Source organism: Heterodontus francisci, chromosome 8 (genome assembly GCF_036365525.1).
Source record: "Heterodontus francisci isolate sHetFra1 chromosome 8, sHetFra1.hap1, whole genome shotgun sequence".
Lineage (NCBI taxonomy): Eukaryota > Metazoa > Chordata > Chondrichthyes > Heterodontiformes > Heterodontidae > Heterodontus > Heterodontus francisci.
This window is the reverse complement of record NC_090378.1, coordinates 33,189,848-33,216,468: the sequence shown is the minus strand read 5'-3', so window position 1 is coordinate 33,216,468 and position 26,621 is coordinate 33,189,848. Positions and strand designations below refer to the sequence as shown.

The window sequence follows — 26,621 nt, the reverse complement described above, 5'->3', positions numbered from 1 at the left end:
ATAATTACTACTCTCATGTTTTACCCTCAATAATGAGTGAAGGATGTAGGATCATCACAGTTGAAATTAATCTTTTCCTCACCAATGTCGAAAAACACATGCACTTTTCAGAAGGACTCAATAATAAACATGATCTATAACATTCTTATCCCAGGCTTTGCTGAGGTGCGTGCTGACCTATTATTACCCAAAACACGATCAGCCAACTCAGCAAGGACCAGGGAGTAAACATGAAAATTCACTATTTGTATGGCCAGTACCACAACACAATATACTGCGCTTTTACTCATTATGCTTTTGGAGGAACATTTAAACTTAACTTATGGCAGTATAATTGCTGCTGAACATTGGATGACTGGAGCTAACTAAGAATTTAATTTTATCCAGGTTCCAGATCAAAACCTTAGCTTTAAAAAGAAAATGGAATCATAAAGTAAATTAAGAGGCTATCGATATTCTGACTGTTGTATTTTCTAATCTTGTAACATTTTACTATACATTTCAAGTACCTTGTTTCTTTTGTTACGACCAGGTGCAAAAGGTGTCTAGGGGTCTGTTACTATCTTCACATGGTCTTTTTGTAGCAGGGTTTAATTTTTAAACACACTGTTTTGTGCTCCCCCTTTGTGAATCCTTGTTTACAGCTTTCCAATTATAAGGCAAAGAAATGAGCGCAACCAAGCTTTTCTTGGTTTAAAGAAGAAAGATGAAATTTATTAAACCTTAAACTCTATATGGTTCACGCCTACAGATATATGACGCACCCACACTAGCATACACAAGCGATACACACATGCAAATAGGAACAGAAAAGAGAAGAAAAGATAAGTAGAACAGTTTGAGGCAATATCTTGTTACTGTTTCTCGAGCTCGCTGTAGTCCTTGATTGAAGATATGGTCTTATGTTTTGTTGGCGCCCAGTATTCTTCGTAAACCTTGTTCACATAGGAAATTTTTCTCTGAGTTTACGTGTCTTCACAGATTCAGTTCCGTGGGAAAAAGATGGAGGCAGGCAGACAGACAGGAGAGGAGGTAATTCTTGCTTCAGTTCCAGGGGAGATCTTCACTCCATGAGCACATGGCTTTGTCTCAGTTCAAATCCTGTTTTCTCCAATTTAAAACGCTGAGTTCAAAACTCTGCAACAGCCAGTTAGTCATGTGATTAAAACTGGTCTGACCACTTCTGTGTATTGGGGTAACAACTACTGGGTTCTAGTTATTTCAACATTGTCTGGTACTATGCAAATGTCCTTCCAGTCAGGGCTTGCAACTTTAAGTTTTTGTTCATGTGGCGAAATAATGTGTGCCTCAGTCTTGGGAGATGGCGGGTTTGCCTAACACTTTAAGAGGAGAGATTTGAGTGCAAGAAGAAATATGATGGAAAATGCAGAAATGTAACAGATAAGAAAGGCAACCATTTACTACGACTCTGTTTTCTGTCTTCAAGCCAATTTTTTTATCCAATTGGACACTGACCACGTTCCATATGCTTTAATTTTGTTAACCCAGCTTTTTATTTGGTACCTTATCAAATGCTTTCTTAAAATCCATACAAAAACATCCACTGTATTCCCTTCATCAACCGCCAGTCCAGGCTGCCTCAGAACTTCATTCCAACCCCAAAATCTCTGGATGGATCCTATCGGAGAAGGGATATCCCTTGAAGAGATGGCTACTGATCCTTCTACTGCAGCTCCAGACAGAGGCGATACAACCAGTGTCACTTGCTCACCAGGACAACCATTGAGCAGGCCATCGGGCTTCTGAAGATGTGATTCTTGTGCCTGGACCAGTGGGGTAGCACCCTCCAATGAGACCTGCAAGGATCTCGACCATTGTGGTGGTCTGCTGCGCTGTCCATAACATGGCCCTCCAAAGAGGATGGTGAAGCCCTGGAAAGAGTCAGCTCATCAGGAGAAGGGCAGGAGCATGAGGTGAGATAGCTAAGAGATGGAGGGAGATGACAGTGAACAGAGAAGCGCCCCTGCTGCACGATGAGATGGCCTTCTCCTGCTACCCTCCGGGAGGTGGACTTCCTTCCTCACCCGCACGGCCTCCAGTATTAGGTGCAGGTCAACATCAATGAAGCAAGCGGCAGCCCTGCCCGGGGTGCCAGGGCTCCAGCTCTTCTGTGGCTGTGGAAGGCTTTGGTACAAACTGCAGATTTCTCCTTTAGGACAAGCAGCAGCCTCAGTGATGGCTGCCGTGAGGAGTCTAAATCAGTTCAACACTTCATCTGACCCACCTCCATTCCTACCCCCAATGGCTGTAATTAGACAGAAAACATGTCTCCATTGCAATTAAGGGCTTATCGAAGTGCAAATCTTAGCTTTAATCAGTTTCACACAGGAGGTGGGTTTCTGACCCAAAAACAAACCAGGCTCCTGTTTCCTGCCTCTGTGGTGAAAATTCAGCCCTAGGTGTATACTACAGACCACCAGGTCAACACAAAAAGAACAGTTTGCTTTATAAGAGGTGAAGCTATACGGGAACAGGAAAGTTTTTAAATTAAGAATTCAAACAACCAAATGTACATTTGGAAGATCCAGATGGTTTCGAGTCAGATTTGCTGAATGTAATGCATGAGTGCTTCACAACTCAACGCATAAGGGAATTCACAAGAGCCAGTGCTAATCTTGACCTGGTATGCAGGAATACTCAAATAATATACAGGAAATGGAAGTTGTAGCAATCCTGGAGGACAGTGATCTTAGAATTATTAAATTTAACATGATCTAGAATTCAGTTTCATCAAACACCTGGAGCCAGTTTTAAAACTTTAAAAGAGCTAAATTTAAAGAAATGCACAAAGAATTAAAACAAATGAATTGGAAGAGAATGTTTGTCAACATTTCAGTACAAGACAAACTGAACACTGTTAAAAGAATAAAGCTTAACCCGCAAGACAAATAGATACCGAAGATTAACAAACTCAGACTAAATAAGTGTGACCCAAAATAGTTCAGCAAATTAAAAAAAATGAAATAGAGGAAAAATGACATCTACAAAAATTAGATCTTCCATTAACTGCTATAGGATGCAAGCTTAATGTTGCAGAGCATTACTCTATAATGATGCAAAGCGATGGGCATTAATCTGGAAGGGGGCAGCCAACTTCCCCAGCAGCCCAAGTCTAATAAATGTTGCTGTAGGACAAATTAAATCTGCAAATACCTATCCCTAGGAAAAAAGAAAGCACATGTAATTAGTGTTTTTTTTTAAACTCCATTAATGTACTTGCATTATGCAGCTAAAAATGTATATAATGAGGGCAAAGAATTGCTGAGATAGAAATGAAAAATTGAGATCAGCTAAGATATTAATAATGATCAAGGAACTGCTGGATTGTTGTAAAAATCCATCTGGTTCACTAATGTCCTTCTGGGGGAGGAAATCTGCTGTCCTTACCCAGTCTGACCTACATGTGACTCGAGACCTACAGCAATGTGGTTGACTCTTTACTGCCCTCTGAAATGCAAGCCACTCAGTTGCATCAAATCAATACAGCAAAGTTGAATAAGAACAGACCACCCAGCATCGACCTAGGCACTGGAAATCATAAAGGCACACCCCACCCAGTCAACTCTGCAAAGTTCTCCTCATCGACATCTGGGGGCTTATGCCAAAATGGGGAGAGAAGTCCCATAGACTAGACTAGCAACAGCCTGACATAGTCATACTCACGGAATCATACCTTTCAGCCAATGTCCCAGACTCCTCCATACCCCTGGGTATGTCCTGTCTCACTGGCAGGATAGACCCACAGAGGTGATGGCACAGTGGTATACAGTCCAGAGGGTGTGGTCCTGGGAGTTTCTAATATTGACTCTGGACCCCATGAAGTCTCATGGCACTAGATCAGGCAGGGGCAAGAAAACTTCCTGCTGACTGCCACCTACCACCCTCCCTCAGGTGATGAATCAGTGCTCCTCCATGTTGAACACCACTTGGAAGAGGCACTGAGAGGAGCAAAGGCACAGAATGTACTCTGGGTGGGGGACTTCAATGTCTATCACCAAGAGTGGCTCGGTAGCATCATGACTAACTGGGTCTTGAAGGATTTTTCTGTCAGACTGGGTCTGCATTAGGTGGAGAGAAAATCAACAAGAGGGAAAGTCCTACTTGGGCCTTGTCCTCTTCAATCTACCTATTGCAGTAGCATCTGTCTATGACAGTGTAGGTAGGAGTGACCACTGCACAGTCCTCGAGACGACAAAGTTCCACCTTCACTCTGACGACACCTTCCATCATGCTGTGTCGCCCTACCAATGTACTGAATGGGATACACAGAACAGATCTGGCAGTTCAAAACTGGCCATCCATGAGGCATTGTGGGCCATCAGCAGCAGCAGAATTTTATTCACACTATCTGCAACCTCATGGGCCAGTATATCACTCACTCTGCCATTAACATCCAGCCAGGGACCAACCCTGGTTCAATGAGGAGTGTAGGAGAGCATGCCTGGAGCACCACCAGGCATACCTAAAAATGAGGTGTCAACTTGGTGAAGCTACAACACAGGACTACGTGCATGCAAAACAGCAGCAGTGCATGCTAAGTGATCCCACAACCAATGGATCAGATCAAACCTCTGCAGTCCTGTCACATCCAGTTGTGGATAATTAAACAACCGGAGGGGGAGGCTCCACAAATATCTCTATTCTCAATGTCAACGTCAGCCAGAAGTGCTGAGTTGTAATCCAACTCCACTTCCTGCTGAGGTCCTCAACGTCACAGATGCCAGTCTTCAGCCAATTCGATTCACTCCACATGATATCGAGAAACGGCTGAAGGCACTGGATAAAGCAAAGGCTATGGGCCCTGATAACATCCCTGCTGCAGTACTGAAGACTTGTGCTCCAGAACTAACCAACCCTAGCCAACTGTTCCAGTACAGCTACAACATAGGCATCTATCTGACAATGTGGAAAATTGCCCAGGTACATAGAACAAATCCAACTGCCAAATACCACCCAATAAGTCTACTCCCAATCATCAGCAAAGTGTTGGAAGGTTTAATTGACAGCGCGATCAAGAAGCACTTACTCATCAATAACCTGCTCACCGATGCTCAGTTCATGTAATTCTGGGGCACTTTGTGCCAGACCTAATTACAGCCTTGGTCCAAATGTGGACAAAAGAGCTGAATTCCAGAGGGGAGGTGAGAGTGAGTGTCCTTGACATTAAGGCAGCATTTGAATTCTTAATGAGTTTTTTGTCTCTGTCTTCATAAAGGAGAGGGATGATGCAGCCGGAGTAAAAGAGGAGTGTGAAATATTACATGTGACGACATGTATCGGGTCCGAGTCTCTTTTCCGGGCCCGGCATTCGGACTCAGGTTGGGTCGGGCTGGATGTGGACACAGTGCTGGTTTGCTCAGGGAGGAAAGTAATCTTCAAAATCTGAACATTCAGCCGGGATGTCAAGGTGGGAAACATGCTGCCGGAACGGAGGATCACAACATTTGGACAAGGTAGAGCAAAATAACCTGTTTGATATGATTAACTTTATTATGGCAGCCGGGTTGGGCGCAGGAAAAAAAATCAAAGGACTTGGACCCGGGTTGGCTTTCAATTTCATACCCGAGTAGGCCTTTAATATTAGATACGATAAACATAATGAGAGAGGAAGTACTCAAGGGTCTGACATCCTTGAAAGTTAAAGGAAGCCAGGGAGGAAATAGCAGGTGTGCCGAGGATCATCTTCAAATCCTCACTGGATACGGGTGGTGTGCCAGAGGATTGGAGGTCTGTGAACGTTATACCATTGCTTAAAAAGGGTGCGAGGGATAGACCAAATAATAAGAGGCTGGTCAGTCTGACCTTGGTGATGGGTAAATTATTAGAATCAATTCTGAGGGACAGATTAAACTGTCACTTAGAAAGGGATAGTCAGCATGGATTTGTTGAGGGAAGGTCATGTCTTACTAACTTGATTGAATTTTTTTGAGGAAATAACAAGGAGAATTGATGAGGGTAGTGCAGTGGATGTGGCCTACATGGATTTCAGTAAGGCATTTGACAAGGTCCTGCATGGCAGACTGGTCAGTAAAATGAAAGCCCATGGGATACAGGGGAATGTGGCAGGTTGGATCCAAAATTGGCTCAGTGACAGGAAACAAAGGGAAGTAGTCGACGGATGTTTTTGCGAATGGAAAGCGGTTTCCAGTGGTGTTCCACAGGGCTCAGTGTTGGGACCCTCACGGTTTGTGGTTTCTATAAAGTCACCCCTCAGCCTCCTCTGTTCTAAGGAAAACAATCCTAGCTTATCCAGGACTTAAATGTGGGAGGCATGATTGGGAAATTTGCTGGTGACACAAAAATTGGCCGTGTAGTTGATCGTGAAGAAGACTCCAGAAAGATATCAATGATTTGGTTGGGTGGGTGGAAAAGTGGCAAATGGAATTCAAATCCAGAAAAGTGTGAGGTAATGCATTTGGGGAAGACAAACAAAGCGAGGGAATAAACAATAAACGGGAGGATATTGAGAGAGGTAGAAGTAGTGAAAGACCTTGGAGTGCATGTCCACAGGAGTCTGAAGGTGGCAGGACAGGTAGATAGAGTGAAGAAGGCATATGGAATGCTTTCCTTTATTGGACGAGGTATAAAATACAAAAGCAGGGATGTAATGCTGGAACTGTATAAAATGCTGGTTATGCCACAGCTGAAGTATTGCACACAGTTCTGGTCACCACATTACAGGAACGACATGATTGTTCTGGAGACGTACAGAGGAGATTTACAAGAATGTTGCCAGGGCTTGAAAGTTGCAGCTATGAGGAAAGATTGGATAAGCTAGGGTTGTTTTCCTTAGAACAGAGGAGGCTGAGGGGTGACTTAATTGAGGTGTACAAAATTATGAGGGGCCTAGATAGAGTAGACAGGAAGGACCTGTTTCCCTGAACAGAGACGTCAATTACCAGGGGGCACAGATTTAAGGTGATTGGTAGAAGGATTAGAGGGGACACGAGGAAAAACTTTTTCACCCAGAGGGTGGTGGGTGTCTGTAATTCACTGCCAGTAATGGTGGTGGAGGCAGAAACCCTCAACTCATTTAAAAGGTACCTGGACAAGCACCTGAAGTATTGTAACTGCAAGGCTATAGACCAGATGCTGGAAGGTGGGATTAGATTGGGTGGCTAGACTTTTTGGCCGGCGCAGACACGATGGGCTGAATGGGCTCCTTCTGTGCTGTAATATTTCTATGGTTCTATGGTTGAATGTGGCACCGAGAAGCCCTAGCAAAACTGAAGTCAATGGGAACCAGAGGAAAACTTGCCACTGGCTGGAGTCATACCTAGCACAACGGAAGATGGTTGTGGTTGTTGGAGGCCAATCATCTCAACCCCAGGGCATCGCTGCAGGAGTTCCTCAGGGTAGTGTCTGAGGCCCAACCAGCTTCAGCTGCATCATCAATGACCTTCCCTCCATCATAAGGTCAGAATTGGGGATGTTCACTGATGATTGCAGTGTTTCGTACCATTTGCAACTCCTCAGATAGTGAAAGAGTCCATGCCCGTATACAGCAGGACCTGGACAACATTCAGACTTGGGCTGATATGTGACAAGTAACATTTATGCTTCACAAGTGCCAGGCAATGACCATCTCCAACAAGAGAGAATCTAACCATCTCCTCTTGGCATTCAACAGCATTACCATCACTGCATCCCCCACTGTCAACATCCTGGGGGGGTCACTATTGACCAGAAACCTAATGGGACCAGCAATATAAATACTATAGCTACAAGAGCAGATCAAAGGCTAGAAATTCTGTGGCAAGTATCTCATCTCTTAACTCCCCAAAGCCTGTCCACCATCTACAAGGCACAAATCAGCAGTGTCATGGATTACTCTCCACTTGCCTGGATAAGTCCACCTCCACCAACATTCAAGAAGCTCGGCACTGTCCAGGGCAAAGCAGCCTGCTTGATCGGTATGCCATCCAATACCTTAAACATTCATTCCCTCCACCACCGGCACACAGTGGCAGCAGTGTGTATCATCTACAAGATGCACTGCAGCAACTCACCAAGGCTCCTTCGACAGCACCTTCCAAACCCACAACCTGTACCACCTAGAAAGACAAGGGCAGAAGATACATGGGAACACCACCACCTGCAAGTTCCCCTGCAAGTCGCGCACCATTCTGACTTAGAACCATATAACCATTCCTTCACTGTCGCTGGGCCAAAATCCTGAAACTCCCTCCCTAACAGCACTGTGGGTGTATCTACACTTCAAGGCCTGCAACAGTTCAAGGCGGCAGCTCACCACCACCAAATTGGAATGGGTAATAAGTGCTGGGCTTGCCAGCGTCTTTCACATCCCAAGAACAAATAAAAAAAGCATGTTATGTAAATGTACCTCTCATCCAAAAAAGGTATTGATCATGAAGTAAAAGGGCATTTGGAATGTGAAAAGTTGCTTTCTGAACCACATTGGAAGTGTAGCCAGTCACGCTATCTTGAAACCTTAACATTTGGAGATTTGTGTCACTGGATTTGAATCCCAATTACAGAAGCAAAAGATGCCAAAATATGCTAGGGAACTACAGCAAAGTCTATTTTGGGAATGCAGATGAAAGCCCCATGTCATAAGCAGTGCAGGACTGAACAGTGTGAAATGGCTATTTGCATAAGGAAAGCACTAGCAATGGAAGATATTTGGTGCAAGTGGTTATTTGAGTAAACATTAATTTTGAAACTAGTTTGCAGTGCAGAGTATTAAAATATTTTTTAAAAGTTCAACAATGTTCTTGCTGATACAATGCTGATTATTGGAACACAAGAACAGGAGTAGGCCATTTAGCACCTCGAACCTGTGCTGCCATTCATTGAGATCATAGCTAATCTGCAATCAACTTGCCTTTGTCCCATATCCCTTAATACCTTTGGCTAACAAAATCTATCAATCTCAGATTTAAACAAAAATTGATCTAGCATCAATTGCTGTTTGAGGAAGAGAGTTCTAAACTGCTACCATCCTTTGCGTGTAGAAGTGTTTCTGAATTTCACTCCTAAAAGATCTGGCTCTAATTTTTAGACTGGCCCTCTAGTCCTAGACTCCCCAACCAGCAGAAATAGTTCCTCGCTATCTATCCTGTCTGTTTCCCATTAATAGATTGAAAACTTCGATCAAATCATCCCCCAACCTCCTAAATTCCAAGGAACACAACCTTAGTTGGTGTAATTTCTCCTCGTAATTCAAGCAATGGAGTCCAGGGCTGGAATGTTACACCCCTCTGAGAGCGGGCTGAGAGGCAGGGGTGTAAAACTGAGTGGGAAGTGGGGGATGCCTTCCTGTTGCCTACCCACAGCCGCTGCAATTTTACCAGCGGCATGATAGGTGGCAAATGGCCCACCCAAGGCCAACTGAGGCCGTTAAGTAGCCAATTAAATGCCACTTAAGGGCGGCCTCCTCCCCCCCCACCTGGCCACTGGACAGCCACCGCACCAGAGGAGGCAGCCCAGTAGAACCTGGTCAATTAAGGGCCTAGGCCATGCAAAATTGCAGCGTGGCTTCCAGGCCAGGCGGAGGCGGGCTCTCCCCCGACTTATCAGACGGCCACCGTCTCAATGTAAAATTCCAGCCCAGGTATCATTCTGATAAATCTACAGTGCACTCCCTCCAAGGACAATACGCCCTTCCTAAGATATAGTGCCCAGAACTCCAGGTGTGGTTTAGCGAGGTATTAATATAGCTGAAGCACAACTTCTGCCTCCTTATATTCTGAACCCCTAGATATAAAGGTCAGCATTCCATTAGCCTTTCTGATTATTTTCGATACCTGTTCATGTCATTTTAATGATTTAAGTACCTGGATACCAAAGTTATTCTATTGTCTACACAATCAATGCCACCCACATATACTGTTCAATTACATTATGACAACCAATTCCAAATAAGGTGTATTCACAATAATTCAGAGATCTGCAGCTATACTTACCATCGACAGAGGTGAGGATAACTCTTGAATGGTCATAGGCAATAACATTGGCATAGCGGTTTTTTGGTTTGTTCACTTCCATGTTGGAATTCTCCCATGTAAACTGTTGGCCAGGATCAATTGACTAAAAATGAATAAAGGGGAATTGAAAATTAAATAAAAGGTTACACAGAGAATAACTGAATAAAAGAGGATAATTCTAGAGATGCTGGCAAACTGCGAAAGTGAATTAAAATGGATTGGGACTCATGCTGAGTTCTATGAGGTTATCCCTTCTGCTTGTATCTTTGCCTGCCTCAAATATAGCCCCAATAAAAATCGACTCTTCCATTTCAAGTGTGATAAATGCAATGAAGCGATGTTACAATAAATACCAAACTACAAAATAGCATTTCTACTCTCCTTGAAACAGATTCAATTTAATATTATTATGGGGCGGCACAGTGGCGCAGTGGTTAGCACCGCAGCCTCACAGCTCCAGCGACCTGGGTTCAGTTCTGGGTACTGCCTGTGCGGAGTTTGCAAGTTCTCCCTGTAACCGTGTGGGTTTCTGCCGGGTGCTCCGGTTTCCTCCCATAGCCAAAGACTTGCAGGTTGATAGGTAAATTGGCCATTGTAAATTGCCCCAAGTGGAGGTAGGAGAATGGTGGGGATGTGGAAGGGAATATGGGGTTAATGTAGGATTAGCATAAAATGGGTGGTTGTTGGTCGGCAGAGACTCGGTGGGCTGAAGGGCCTGTTTCAGTGCTGTATCTCTAAATAAATAAAATAAATAAATTACTGCCTACATTAGGATCACTCAAAGTTAAATGAAAGCCCAAATATTTAACTCCAGGATCACATTGTCCCGGAAAAAAGTAGTCAAAATTATATTTAAAAATTTGTACTAGTGAAGAGTTTAATCATTTCCTTTGAAGCTGAAATTTCACCGTAATTCTGTGACAGACAACAGTATTCCAAAAATCATGGAAGGACCAGCAACTAATCCACAGTTCTATATTTTGATATGAAATACAGATCCAGATTCTGGGATATCTGTCTAACATTCCCGCTCTGTACACAAATACTTGCTTAAACCCACTGCTACCATTTCATCACTTCATGAAGTTAACTACTTTCAAAGGGAGACTTCGGCTGGTCAAAGCTTTTGACCCTCAACTTAGAGTCATAGAATTATACAGCACAGAAACAGGCCCTTCGACCCATCGTGTCTGTGCCGGCCATCAACCACCTAACTCTTCTAATCCTATTTTCCAGCACTTGGCCCATAGCCTTGTATGCTATGGCGTTTCAAGTGCTCATCTAAATGCTTCTTATATGTTGTGAGGGTTTCTGCCTCTACCACCCCTTCAGACAGTGTGTTCCAGATTCCAACCACCCTCTGGGTGAAAATAATTTTCCCTCAAATCCCCTCTAAACCTCCTACCCCCTTACCTTAAATCTATGCCCCCTGGTTATTGACCCCTCTGCTAAGGGAAAAAGTTTCTCCTATCTATCCTATCAATGCGCCTCATAATTTTTGTACATCTCAATCCCCCCTCAGCCTTCTCTGTTCTAAGGAAAACTACTCCAGCCTGTAAAGTCTCTCTTCATAACTGAAATGCTCCAGCCCAGGCAACATCCTGGTAAATCTCCTCTGCACCCTCTCCAGTCCAATCACATCCTTCCTACAGTGTGGCGACCAGAACTGTACACCGTACTCCAGCTGTGGCCTAACTGGTGTTTTATATAACTCCATTCCAAGCTCCTTGCTCTTATATTCTTTGCCTCGGCTAATAAAGGCAAGTATTCCATATGCCTTCCGAACCACCTTATCTACCTGTGCTGCTGCCTTCAGTGATCTATGGATAAGTACACCAAGGTCCCTCTGACCCTCTGTATTTCCTAGGGTCCTACCATCCATTGTATATTCCCATGCCTTGTTAATCCTCCCAAAATGCATCACCTCACACTTCTCAGGATTAAATTCCATTTGCCACTGCTCTGCCCGTCTTACCAGCCCATCTATATCATCCTGTAATCTAAGGCTTTCCTCCTCACTATTTAGGACACCACCAATTTTCGTGTCATCTGTGACTGCACTGATGAAAGTTGTGAAACTGCATTTTTAGTTCAGAAGATAACTCAACTCTCTGATTCAGTTCACCAAGTGATGTCAATCAGAATGAGTGCTACCTGGAATGGCAGAACAGCAGAGGTGAGTGAACACCTGCTGCTTTCATAATTGTATGGTAACAATGGGAAAGCTTTAACAAAAGAGGAGCTGGAGGAAGAGGTAATGTGGTAGCAAAGCATGTCAGATAGGAACCAGTAATGAGTTATTCAGTAGTCCAGCAGGACTTGGTTTTGGTAATAGGTATCCATTGGGAAAATAAGAGAAAGGGCTGCAACTGATGGTCATTCAATGTCCAGGCAATGACGAGATGATGAGGCTCACTCCAGGATATCTACATTTTTATCAATTATGGATAAATTTTTAATTTGTGCGCACTTGAAGGCTTAGCTTATCAGAACTTTGTCATATGTCATTAGTTTCGCAGCTTGGAAATTCCTTTGGAATACAGTATGATTTATTTTAGTGTGTGATGTTCATGTTGGATCAAAGAAAGACATGCCAGTCTAGAAAACTACCAGCAAAAGCAGATCAACAGCTTCAAAAAAGCTGGTACAGCCCCAGAAAACCTCAAAAACAGCACCAAATAATAGCTTTATAACAAGGAACGATAATCCTTATACTGAAACTTTTGTGGGACATGCACAGATCTTAATTTAAACTGTATTTGATCACTTTTATTGTAAGGGAAACAAACCTAAAATAGAGCAAAGTGCAGTTTGTGTGTCTAATAGTGAATGAAAAGTTAATTAAGAGATCTGTAGTTTAATGTTGAAAGCACAAGATCTATTCCCAAGGGGGATGTGGTTGTATGCCACTCATAAACCAGGGTTCACAACTGAAACATCATAACTAGTTTTTTCTCTTTATGAATGCTTAATGATCTACTGTGTATTTCCAGCATTTAATGTTTTCAAATAAAGAGAGAAAATGCTCAAAATACTCGGCAGGTCAGGCAGCATCTGTAGACAAAGCAACAGAGTTAATGTTTCAGGTCAATCTAAACAGTTCTGACGACAGGTCATTGACCTGAAACGTTAACTCTGCTTCTCTCAGCATAGATGCTGCCTGACCTGCTGAGTATTTCCAGCATTTTCTGTTTTTATTTCAGACTTTCAGCATTTGCATGTTTTTCTTTTTATTTGAGCACTCTTACATGGATGTTGTGAACTCTTTCCCTGGTTATTTCAGTCACAAAGGAACCTCAACCATATGTCAACAAACTGAAAACAGATAAATTACAATCCCTAACTGGGCACTGTGGCTCATGCACAAACAAGTGACAGCACCTATCACAACAGTAACAAAATCTCAATTTAAACAGATTACACTATTGGCGCAATTAAGTAAACATGGATTGAAATATCGACTGTCATTTTAAAACTGACTAATGGCATCTATGAATGGAACATTTTCACTTTTTTTTTTATTAGTTAAGTGGCCAAGTTGAGTACGGCCAAATACAGGGTAACAACTTCATTTACGCTGCCACAACCACAAACTTGAAAAAGCACACCACATTATACAATACAGCACAAGCTGTTTTTTGCCAAGGGCAGAATCACAAGCAGTGTCATTTTGATAGGCCACTCATTAACCTTCCAGCATGATTCTTCATATTGTGACAATACACCCCTGTGCCTGCAATTCTATATGTGATATTTCTGGGTTTTAACTCAATATTTTCCTGCAGGTTCAGTGTCTTAGAGCAGTCCTGTAGATAGACCATCGCTCGCTACGAACCAGAATGTAACTTATACACACCCAATTATTAATTTTACATCAACCGAGTATTAATTGCATTCGGGTAGTGGGTATTGGAGATTCTCTTGTGCTCATATATACAGGTGCGGGCTTAAAGAGGGGTTGTTGCTTGGAGGTGCACGATATGCAAATCAACCTGGTTTTTAACCTGGAGACAGCGCAAAGAAGAGAAAGAGAATCCACTAACAGGAAATAACGGACAAAAATACTTAATTTTTGTAATATCCTCCTGGTCATAACTCTGCTGCTGTGAGAAGCTGCTGAGTAAAGGTTAGATGCATACCATAAGGAACTGAAAAAAAATAATCTGGTCAGTCACTCTAGGGTGACTTGTATACACTGCTAGTGACGGGCTTCAAAGTGAAACTGACAGAAACCTGGGACTTGTGTTAAAGGTGCAAATAAGGAGAGAGAAATCAAGGAGAAAAGCCAATTACTGAGAAAGAAAGGAAAATTCTATCCATTGATCATTTATTTTATGTCTCTCTTGGCCTCTATTACAACTGGAACAGATTTTCAGTGTGGTTCACTCTCCCGCTCTCCAACTGGAGAATGTTAATAAAAGGTACAACTATATCAATTTCCACACCTAGTATACTGAATATATAGAAGCATTCATTATGTTGGAGCCATTTAGTTTGCACTATAACTGCTAAGGATAGCCCTGAATTCTAAAAATGTTCACTTACTTTTTCGTGTGCACAGCACTAAATCCCAACAGTGGTGATATCAGGCAGCTATACAGATCACAAAGAGAGTAAGGGACATGCATGGAATGGCAATTCTGTTAAGGAAGAGAGGTGAGGTGGAGGTAGGCCATAGTAGGAATACAGCGATTTGATGTGACACAACAGCCATCAATTGCACAACAGCCATCACTTTGGCCTCTGAATCAGATTGACTGTCTTGAATTTTGGGGAACCTTGTGTTACAATCTTGTATTTAATATAAACTGGATTAAAGATGGTCTCAAACTATATGGGTCATTCTAGACAGCAGAGAGGAACTTCTACCCCAAGATTCTGGGCTGTGCTCAAAACCAAATGCCATTAGGGAAAGCATAGAGTTCCAGCCCACACAGCCACCCAGTGTCCCATTCCTTTCTTTTCTCTTCAAAGACTAGGTGAAAATAAAACTGATCCCAGTTTAAATAATCACGTCAAATCATTCTTCATGCACAGAAAAATGCATCACCCGAGAGTAGATGAGCATTCATTCCTTTTTCCACCAAAAATGGCAAACAGATGGGTGCAGGATAAATAAATCATACATTGGTTCCATCAGATGGGGAGATGGTCACATGCAGTTCCTGTCTAATACTTTAGGTAATCATGAAATGTTGTATTAATTTAATGTCACCATTTTGACTATTAGCTTTGGGAGCCAATTAAGGACATCCCCAGATTAAGGCTTCTATCAAGACTCAAAAAATCAGCTGCCTCTAATTTAAACTTAAAGGCACAGCAATACCAATGCATCGTTAAACTAATTATCATTCGAGAACAAGGTGACGAATACAAATCAAGAAGCTACGTCATAAATCAAGAAACTATGTCTTAAAACAAGTAGCACATCAACAAAAACAGGCAAGTTAAACCAAATATGCTCCAGTAATTCATTACATACACATCCAACAGATTAGCACATTCCCCCCTTCCTCAATTAGGAGATCAATATATATGTCAACTGCCCATGTTGGACTTGTACAGTCAATATTTTGGGAGTAGTATTCACGTTTTCCCTTCCTGGTGCTCCTGCTACAAGTAACTAATGTTGCTGTAATGACTGAAATCATCCTACAGGATCAGATTTGAATCTGCTAAGTCTCATTGTACATTTAAAAAAATAAATGTATTTTTCTCTTAGTACTCTATTATCTGATGCAGCTCTGAAAAAAAATTAAACAAAAACAATTCAGTTGTGTGAGCCATGGCTCAACTGATGGCGCTCTCACCACTGAATCACAAAGTTGTAAGTTCAATTCCCACTCCAGAACTTGAGCATAAAATTTAAGGCAGGCGCTCCAGTGCAGTACTGGGGGAGTCCTGCACTCCCGGAGGTGCTGTCGTTCAGATGAGACATTAACCCGAGGCCCCGTCAGTTCTCTCAGGTGGATGTATTTAGAAGACAAGCAGGTGAGTTATCCCCAGTGTCCTGGCCAATATTTATCCCTCAATCAATAGGCTGCACTTGCTGACAATGCAACCACTAGGTGGCGCAGCACTGGCACATGCGCAAATGCAGCTCATTAACAGAAACATCACTGTGTGCGACATCTCAGGCAGCTGCCAGTAATAAAGATAGAGCTGCTCAATTTAACACACAAAAGAATAGAAGTCAAATCCCCTCCCCCCCACAACCATACCCTCTCGCTATCACTGCATTCAATTTCCCGCTCCCTCCTTCTTGCGGCTCTCTCCCACCGCCTCACGACTGCTTGCCACTCCATCCCGCCTTTCTCTCCCGCACCCAACTGGTTGCCGTCCCCTCCCGCTACTCGCTCCCCGCCTCATCACCTGGAAAAGCGGTGGGGGGTTTGGGGGGGGTGGAATGGGGGGTGGTGGCGGGGGAAGGGGGAATGAGCGGGGTGCTAGCAGCGAGCTGGGAAGTGAGTGTTGGGATGGAGCAACAACCAGTCGGGGGCAGTGAAATGGAGCAGCAAGCAGGCAGGCATGGGAGGGAACGGGGAAAAGAAGCGGCTATTGAGGCGCTGAGGCGGGAGGAAGTGGAGAAAAGTAGCATCAATCGAGGCCGCTTTCCAAAACTCGTGTTGAAGGCTGACATCCCTTTGCGTGACGATGTATTCGCACACACGCGCTTATTAGTACTGGCAAGCTGGCAAAGCTCGGTGCATTTTGCACTTGCGCAAGGATGAATGCGTTCCGCGCATGTGCGCAGTTCGGAGTGCAGTGATCACGCAGCGCTTCACAATCAATATCACAAATTCTGGTTATCTGATCATTATCACATTGCTGTTTGTCGGAGCTCGCTGTGTGCAAATTGACTGCTGTGTTTCCTATGTTACAACACTTCAAAAGTACTTCATTGGCTGTAAAGCAGTTTGAGACATTCTATGGTGGAGACAGGCGCTATATAAATCCAAGTCCTTCTTTTCTTTCTTTCATTCCCAAAATGGGAATTAGAAGAGTTTGTAATAATACTAAGCAAAACCCCTTCCTTTTTAGCTTAAAAAAGTGCAATGCCTATAATTTGTGTAAATTTCTAAATACTAGAAAATATTTTTGACACTTCATTTAGAGTAGAAGGTGGCACATATTGATAACAATCATGGACAGACCAATCGGACTTGTTTTTATACTGGAGGTTCTATGTAATTCTAAGTATTGTCCATCTGTGCAACCTTTTTGTGTAAATTCAAAGGAAATTAGAATAAGGATTGCACTACAGGTGGCTATTGAAGCCAAGTCAATTGTAATATGCAACAGGAATTTTCCAAACATGTCGAGAAGAAAAATATATTCCTAAAAATGAGATTACAGCAGGTACCTGTGCAGGAACAATGGCCCAGATGATTAGTTTCTGTGCTGAGATTTTTATTACTCTATTGTTTTTTTTCTGGAACTCGCCATCATCATGTCCACTTTTTAAGCCATCATAAAATGATGAGAGAATGGGGACTGCAGGAAGATTCATACCTACAATTCCCACAAAAGCTGCTAATCTCACTTTTCCAATCACATGGAGAAACCAAATGGAACTCAGTTGGTTTCCACAGGGAAAGGAAATATACAGAAAAATTAAACCTCAACATATTCCTTTACATCTCTAAGTGACCATTTTTACAGTGTTATTGCTGCAAGAGTGGAGCAGGATATACATCTGTAGAGGTAATGAGTGACATATCATAGGATGACCCACTTAATGCCTGAACGAGGGACCCAGCATCGGGAAGCGGGAGCTGGGGAGGCGTTGAGGGCCACCCCCTGCCCTTGCTGCCTACCCCCCTCCTCCCTCCCACCCTGACCTCCAGCAATGCTCCTCTGCCTCCAGGGCAGTCACCTGCCTTTGATTGGCAACTCTCCAAGGACGGGACTTGTGGTAAGAGGCTCCTAAATCCAATGGAAGGCCAGCTGCTGTCCACTTAAGTGGCTGATTGGCACTAAATTCAGTGGGCATTCCAGAAGAGGCGGTGCGATCTTGGCGTCGGTTTCCCCCCGCTATCAAGAGCCCTGCTGTCAATATAAAATTCCCCCCATAGTTACTGTCATATTTCTTTTTTCTTTTGGGCCTCCTTATCTCGAGAGACAATGGATACGCGCCTGGAGGTGGTCAGTGGTTTGTGAAGCAGCGCCTGGAGTGGCTATAAAGGCCAATTCTGGAGTGACAGGCTCTTCCACAGGTGCTGCAGAGAAATTTGTTTGTTGGGGCTGTTGCACAGTTGGCTCTCCCCTTGCGCCTCTGTCTTTTTTCCTGCCAACTACTAAGTCTCTTCGACTCGCCACAATTTAGCCCTGTCTTTATGGCTGCCCGCCAGCTCTGGCGAATGCTGGCAACTGACTCCCACGACTTGTGATCAATGTCACACGATTTCATGTCGCGTTTGCAGACGTCTTTATAACGGAGACATGGACGGCCGGTGGGTCTGATACCAGTGGCGAGCTCGCTGTACAATGTGTCTTTGGGGATCCTGCCATCTTCCATGCGGCTCACATGGCCAAGCCATCTCAAGCGCCGCTGACTCAGTAGTGTGTATAAGCTGGGGATGTTGGCCGCTTCAAGGACTTCTGTGTTGGAGATATAGTCCTGCCACCTGATGCCAAGTATTCTCCGAAGGCAGCGAAGATGGAATGAATTGAGACGTCGCTCTTGGCTGGCATACGTTGTCCAGGCCTCGCTGCCGTAGAGCAAGGTACTGAGGACATGCCATATAAGGGTGCACTAACTAAAAGCTAAAAACACTTCAATACCCTCAGACCAAAACAAATCCTTCACTTTTGCTATCATTTGTATAGCAATTCTTGTAAGTTTTCCAGCACTGTCTGAAAAGTGAGAATGATCCTATGAGAGAATTTACAAATCTTTCTGCACGCTAACAAAAGAAAACTGTAAATTAGCACATTTTGTTTTTAAAGATATCTATAATGTATTTAAAAATAAACTGCTTAATGAAATTTTAAATGACACTTTGGGATAATAGGTCCAAAACTTGATTGTCTGAATTTTTTCTCCACTATTGTAGTGGCAGCTTTAACCTGCTTAAGTGAAATGGGTTAACACACCACCTAAAATAGCAGGGAGGAATTTCAGACAAACTAAACATTTATACTTATTAGTTGACCATGTTATTTCAAAGTCCAAGTATAATTAGTAACAATTAGAAAATAATTTTTCAAACTATTATGGCAGATACATTTTTTCTAGAAATGCCGCATCCCCAGCACCACCACTTCCGGTGCCACCACGCAGTCGCCATTTTTAAAAAGGGCTTCAAGCCCTTCAGGTACTATCAAATTTTTTAAAGGTGCCGGTTACCAGAAATTACAAATAAAATGTCAGAAAAACTTTCCATCCCCTTTCCAACCACCCCCACCCCCCCAACTGAGTTTTTAATAAAATAACCCATCTCCCCGAAAAACCAATTTGTAAAATTACTAATTTTCACCCCCCGAGCTTCAGTATCTTTGACCCTCAATCCCTTCCTCCCATCCCCACCTCCAATGGGAATAGTTTTACTACCTACCCCGCCCTCTTGCCCTGATAATTTTATTCCTCCTCTCTCCCCACCAATGTCTCACCTCGGAACTCTGAAGGCCAGTTGGCCATAACATCGGCATGGGACGGCTGCCGTTGGCAGGTAAGTTCATCTGCATTTTAATTATCCTCATTTTAATATTGTAATGAAAGCCCCGCCGCCAAGCAACGGTTGAGGGGTTGGTGGGGGGGGGCAGGAGCCGCACGAAGGCCTCGCCGCCGTCATTAATATCCGGTAGGGCTTTCTCGGCGTCATGGGTTGTGGCGGGCCGCTCCCGCTAGCATTTTTTACGGGCCTCCTCGCCATAACCCACGGTGTCGAGGGGCTGGTAAAATTCATCCCAAAGAGATTTCAGTCAAAAGATTAAAAATTAACCAGCTTCAAGAGTCAACATTTGTTCAAACTCTAGTTGTAAAGCAGTAAGTAACTAAATGGAAAACGATAAACTACGAGGAGGATGGGGTGGGAATCTGTCTTTCATTTGAAAGGAACTATATCTTCAGAGAGCAGAATAAATACTATATCATCCTGGAACTAGTGAAGTGAAAAACACCAGAATTAAAATGAATATGGTATACCAAGGGAACAGCCCATAATCTCTGATTGATTCATAAACCTTGTGTGCAAATTTACATCTTCTTGGACTTGTAACTAATAGGGTGCTTTCATAATTTACAGCTTCTTGATGCTCACTTTATGTGAAGGTAAATGTGAGTGTTTATGACATTATTTTATTTGGGTGTGTCATGCTAGGCCTCCACCTGCCAAGAATGAGGCACACAAAATTTGTCATGAACATTGACTTTAAACTGTTGCTGGAGCGAGTAAGTGACTTGTTAAACAGATCAGCCACAGCTGGAAAAGACATTTGCATATTAACAGACAATGCTTGGAAGGACAAAGGACCATTCTCTGACACATTCAATCCACAATGGACCTTGAAAATCAGGCACTGTGAGTAGGAGGAGTATTCCAGAGACTGCTAAGGTGATACAATCCAGGACTTGTTAGACCAGCTGGTCACATGATTAACTGGCTGCTCCAGGGTTTTTTGAACTGGCCACAGAGTTTGAACTCAGAAAGACTGTTTGCTCCAGGACTGAGATCTCTCCTGTCTGCTCCCATCTCTCTTTCTCACAAGCCTCTGAATTCACTGAAGACACATGAACCCCAAGAGAGAAAAGCGAATAAGGTTTAAGAAGAATACTGGGCCCCAACGAAAAACAAGAACTACCTACAATCAAAGACTCTACAGAGAGCTTGAAGAACCGTAACAAAAACTCTTCAAATAGTGCCTCAAACCTTTCACTTTACTTTTTTCTTCTGCTCTTTTCTGTCTCTATTTGCATGTGTGTATCGCATATGCATGCTAGTGTGGGCACAACGTGTATCTGTAGGCGTCAACCAAATTAGAGTCTAAGTTTAATAAATTTCAATCTTCCTTCTTTAAACCTAAGAAAACCTGTTTGTTCTGGTTTCTTTGCCTTCTAATTGGAAAGTGGTGAACGAGGATTCACCAAGGAGGAGCTAAAAACAGTGTGTTTATGGTAAGACCAGGTGAAGGCTGAGAGGGACCCCGAGACACCTTTCTCAACTGGTCATAACAGATGGGAATACTGTTGACACTCCAAATACAACTACTCGGTTGTTGAATTTCTGATACTGCTGTGGATACAGTGGGCTGCATTTTATAAGCCTGCCGCCGATATTGGCGGTGGGCAAAAAAAAGGCAGGCCGCATGCCAAAGTAGGCCGTGATTCCAAGCGCAGCGGCTCATTTAAATAGCCGCTGTGGTCCGCACCCCCCACCCGATCACATGCAGGTGGCAGACTGTCTGTCCCCGACAATGGCGCAGCTGCCTGTGTGCAGGCGCTGACACCATTTTAAACGGCTGTCAGCCCTACCGGTAAATTTATATTTTTAAAGATAGACTACCTGAAATGAAATAAATACATCTCTTTTGTCCCTGTCCCACCCCCACAATAACAAGTAAATCAATTACTTGCCCTCCACCCCCCCCTACCAAATACTTACCTTTACTATCTGATCTCCCACCCCCACCACCACCACCAACTGCACAAACTTTAAACTACAACCCTTCCCACCATTCCCTCCACCCACCACACTAATTTGACCCCGGCCCCCCCACTGAGAAACCTACCTCCTTCCCCACTTCCCAATGTTGCACCTCGTTTCCCTGGACGGGAATCCGAAAGGCGCAGCAGTGCTGGCCGCCAGGGTGAAGATCACTGCCGTACTTCAGGAGGTGACGGGAGCCTCATTAATTCAGGTGATTTAATTTATTTAAATAGCGGTCCTGTCAGTATTTAATGGAGGAGACAGGGGTCTTGTCTGCCAGCTGAAGAACCGGTGAGAGCACTGCGTCGCCTCTTTGTCAGAAGGACCAATCAGGCACTTAGCTGGGCAGCAGCAGGTCTTGCCTGGGAACGGAGGTCCCACCCACTGAGAGCAGTCGGCCAATCAAGGGCCGGCAGCTCTTTGAACTCAGCAGCCACCAAGAAGGCAGTGGCTGCTGCTGGTAATGCACCCACCTGAGGCCCAGGATTGTCAATGGATCCAGGCCACAAGTGAGTGATAGCAGGAGGGGTATCGTGGGATGGGGTCGCGGGGCAAGGTGGGAGGAGGGGATGATCAGCAGCAAGGGCAGAGGGGTTACTTTCAGTGGGCACCCCCCTTTCCGATGCCAGGTCCCTTGATCAGGCATCAAGTGCCTTTGAACGAGGGACCCCCCTGCATCCCCCAAGAGCTAATGTAGGATTGCCTTTAAGAGTGATATCCCTTTAAGATCTTAGTATGCTAATGAGTTAAGTACCAGGATGTAGTCATGTGACCTGAAGCCAGAGTCACTCTGCAACTGTAACACCCAGAGGAAGGTTCTGTAAATAGTTTGCTCTGTACCATAGACAATAATTTAGCTGTAATAAACTTGCTTGAGATCTTCAACCAACTAGACTTCACGCATCTCATTTATGTTGCATCAGACAACATAAAGAACTCATTACAAAAACCAGCAAGTAACCTGCATGGGTTTGCTTGTCGTGCTCTCTGCGTGGTGACAAGCCCACCCGCCAGTGGGCTAATTCTGGTAACGGCGGAAAGAGGCCCTTAATTGGGCATTAATTGCCCAGTTAAGGGCCTCAATTGGCAGCGGCGTGGGAAGGCCATCTCTGGGCCTCCCACCACAGAATTAATTGGGGTGGCAGCATGCTGGTGACAGGGTCCCCACTCGCCCGATTAAATGCTCCCCCAGTCTTCAAACTTGATCTCTGAACTGCTCTTGTGCTGTCAGACTGCTTGTCTGACATCAAATCCTGGATAAGTCACAATTTCCTCCAGCGCTGCACCAGGAATACCAAAGCTACAATCTTTGGCCCCTGCTACAAGCAGTGTTCTCTTGCCAATGATTCCATCCCCTTCTCCAGGAATTCTCCAAGACAGAATCGGATCACTTATGATATTCAATCTTCAATCCTGAATGGAGCTTTAAACCTCCACAACACTGTCCACTTCCACCACTTCCTCAGCCACTCTGCTGCTGAAGCCCCGATACATGCTTTTGCCACTTCCAGTCTCAAATATTTCAATGTCCTCCTTTCTGCTCTCCTACTTTCCTTTCTCAAACTCCCCTACATGGTCTCATTTACCGATTATCCCCATTTTCTGTAACTTTCATTGGCTCCCCATCATCCCATCCAAATGAACTTAAAATTCTCATTCTTGTTTATAAATTCCTCCATGGCTTTGGCCCACCCTACCTCTGTAAATTCCTCGAGCTCCAAACCCTTTCTCAAATGCTCCACTCCTATGATACTAGCCTTCTCTTCTTTCACCCCTCCCTTCATGTCATCATTCATGGTACAGTCTTCAAATGCATGTTCCAGAGAGCAATACTAATCTCCCAAGGACAATCTGCCACTCTATCGTTCTTTGCACCTCTAAAATCCTTTTCAAAATCCAACTGTTCAACTAAGCGTCCTGCCTCATCTCCTAATCTCTCTTTTTGTGGCTTGTTGTCCATTCCCAAATTCCATTGTGAAAAGCCTTAGATCATTTGCTACATTCAAGGCAGAATATAAATTCAAGCTGTTGTTATCTAGACACATTTGAGAATGACCACTTAAGTGGGGTACGAGATGATGCTGGCACCTATCAAAGCCCAGAACAAGCCAGGGAATGATATGATATGAGCAGAGAAAATTGAAGGTGAAATTAACAAAAAAAATTGGAGATAAAAATACAATTTTTTATATAAGGGAAAGTCAGAACTTTCTATTAAGAAGTTCTCCAAATTTGGAATATCATAGAGTCAAAGAGTCGTACACCGGGTCCATGCCGACCATAATGCCTATCGATACTAATCCCACCTGCCTGCATTAATTTCATATCACTCTATGCCTTGCTCATTCAAGTACCTGTCCAGATGCCTCTTAAATGTTGCTACTGTTCCTGCCTCCACCACCTCCTCTGGCAGCTCATTCCAGATACCCACTATTCTTTGTGTGAAAAATGTACCCCTTTGATCCCCTTTAAACCTCCTCCCTCTCACCTTAAATCTATGCCCTCTATTTTTAGTCACCCCTACCATGGGAAACAGACTCTGCCTATCTACTCTATGCCTCTCATAATTTTATATACTTCTATCATGTCCCCTCTCTCAGCCTCCTTCGCTCCAGGGAAAACAGACCCAGCCTATCCAATCTCTCTTTATATCTCAAGCCCTCCAAACCAGGCAACATCCTTGTGAATCTTTTCAGCACCCTCTCTAGCTTAATCACATCTTTCCTGTAGCACGCCGACCAGAACTGCACACAGTACTCCAAATGCGGCCTAACCAATGTTATGTACAACTGTAACATAACGTCCCAACTCTTGTACTCAATGCCTCGGCTGATGAAGGCAAGCATGCCATATGCCTTCTTCACCACACTGTTTACCTGTGTTGCCACTTTCAGGGAACTATGTACTTGCACCCCAAGGTCTCTCTGCTCAACAACACTCCACAGGGCCCTGCCATTCACTGTATATATCCTGCCCTGGTTTAACTTCCCAAAATGCATCACTTCACACTTATCTGCATTAATTTCCATTTGCAAATCCCTTGCCCACTTTCCCAGTTTATCTATATCCTGTTGTAACCTTAGATTCCTTCTTCACTGTCCACTATACCACCAATTTTGGTGTCATCTGCAAACTTACTAATCATGCCCCTTACATTCACATCCAAGTCATTAATATATTTGACAAACAACAGAAGGCCCAGCACCGATCCCTGCGGCACACCACCGGTCTCCAATCTGAAAAACAACCCTCCACTACCACCCTCTGCCTCCTATCACCAAGCCAATTTTGTATCCAATTAGCTAGCTCACCCTGGATCCCATGTGTTTGAATCTTCCGGACCAGCCTACCATGCGGGACCTTGTCAAAGGCCTTGCTAAAGTCCATGCAGACAACGTCCATCGCCCTGCCCTCGTCAATCCTCTTGGTCACCTCCTCGAAAAACTCAATCAAATTTGTGAGACATGATTTCCCCTGCACAAAGCCATGCTGACTATCCCTAATCAGACCATACCTTTCCAAATGCATATAAATCCTGTCTCTCAGAATCCCTTCCAATAACTTTCCCACCACTGATGTAAGGCTCACCGGCCTGTAGTTCCCTGGTTTATCCCTGCTGCCCTTCTTAAATAAAGGCACAACATTAGCTATCCTCCAGTCTTCCAGTACCTCACCCGTGGCTAACGATGATACAAAAATCTCTGCCAGGGCCCCAGCAATCTCCTCCCTTGCTTCCCATAGCATCCTAGGATACACCTGGTCAGGCCCTGGGGATTTATCCACCTTAATGCGCTTCAAAACCTCTAACACCTCCTCCTTTGTAATGTTGATATGCTCCAGGATATCGCTGTTCCCTCCCTTGAACTCAGTAGCTTCCATGACCTTCTCCACGGTAAATACAGACGAGAAGTATTCATTTAAGACATCGCCCATTTCCTGTGGCTCCACACATAGATTACCACACTGATCCTTAAGGGGACCTACTCTCTCCCTAGCTACCCTTTTACTCTTAATATACTTATAGAATCTTTTAGAATTCTCCTTTATCTTATCTACCAGGGAAATCTCATGGCCCCTTTTCGCCTTCCTAATTTCCTTCTAAGTGTACTCCTGCATCCCCTATACTCCTCGGGGGACTCGCTTGATCCCAGCTGCCTCTACCTGACATATGCCTCCTTCTTTGTCCTGACCAGACCCTCAATATCCCTCGTCAACCAAGGTTCCCTAAACTTGCCAGCCTTGCCCTTCCATCCAAAAGGAACATGCTGGCCCTGAACTCTTCCTATCTCACTTTTTAAAGCCTCCCACTTGCCAGACATCCCTTTACCTGTAAACAGCCTCTCCCATTCAACTTTTGAGAGTTCCTGTCTGATGCCATCGAAATTAGCCTTCCCTCAATTTAGGACTTCAACCTGAGGACCAGTCCTATCCTTTTCCATAACAATCTTGAAGCTCATAGAGTTATGGTCACTGGTCCCAAAGTGCTCCCCCACTGACACATCAACCACCTGCCCATCCTCATTTCCTAAGAGGAGGTAGAGTGTAGCCCCTTCTCTAGTAGGGCCATCCACATACTGCTTCAGAAAACTATCTTAGACACACTTAACAAATTCTTCCCCATCTGATTCCTTAGCACTAAGGCAGTCCCAGTCAATATTAGGGAAGTTAAAATCACCTATTACAACCCTATAATTCCTACACCTATCTGTGATTTCCCGACATATATGCTCCTCCAATTCCCTCTGACTATTGGGGGGGCCTATAGTATAATCCCATCAAAGTGATCACCCCTTTCTTATTTCTAAGTTCTACCCATATGGCCTCGCTGGACGTTCCCCCAAGGGTATCCTCTCTAATATCATTCAATGGAAGAAGGGCTCATCAATATCCTATGAATGTTAACTTGACACAAAAGTCAACTCTATTTAGGATCCACAGTTCAGCAGGATACTGGATTATTTGTATTTCTGCTTCTATTCCACCACATTAACTCTGAGAAAAATGA

General features: G+C 43.9%; 1 protein-coding gene across 8 annotated transcripts in view; it reads right to left on the bottom strand.

The window, feature by feature from the left end:
- The window catches only part of ptprfa (protein tyrosine phosphatase receptor type Fa), a 634,875-nt gene that overhangs the window by 83,441 nt on the left and 524,813 nt on the right, over nt 1-26,621 (bottom strand). For all 8 annotated transcript variants that reach the window (XM_068036905.1, XM_068036906.1, XM_068036908.1 and 5 more), the window contains one exon: nt 9,948-10,071. In XM_068036905.1, coding sequence (XP_067893006.1) covers nt 9,948-10,071 — 124 coding nt within the window. The remainder of the gene's footprint in view (nt 1-9,947; nt 10,072-26,621) is intronic.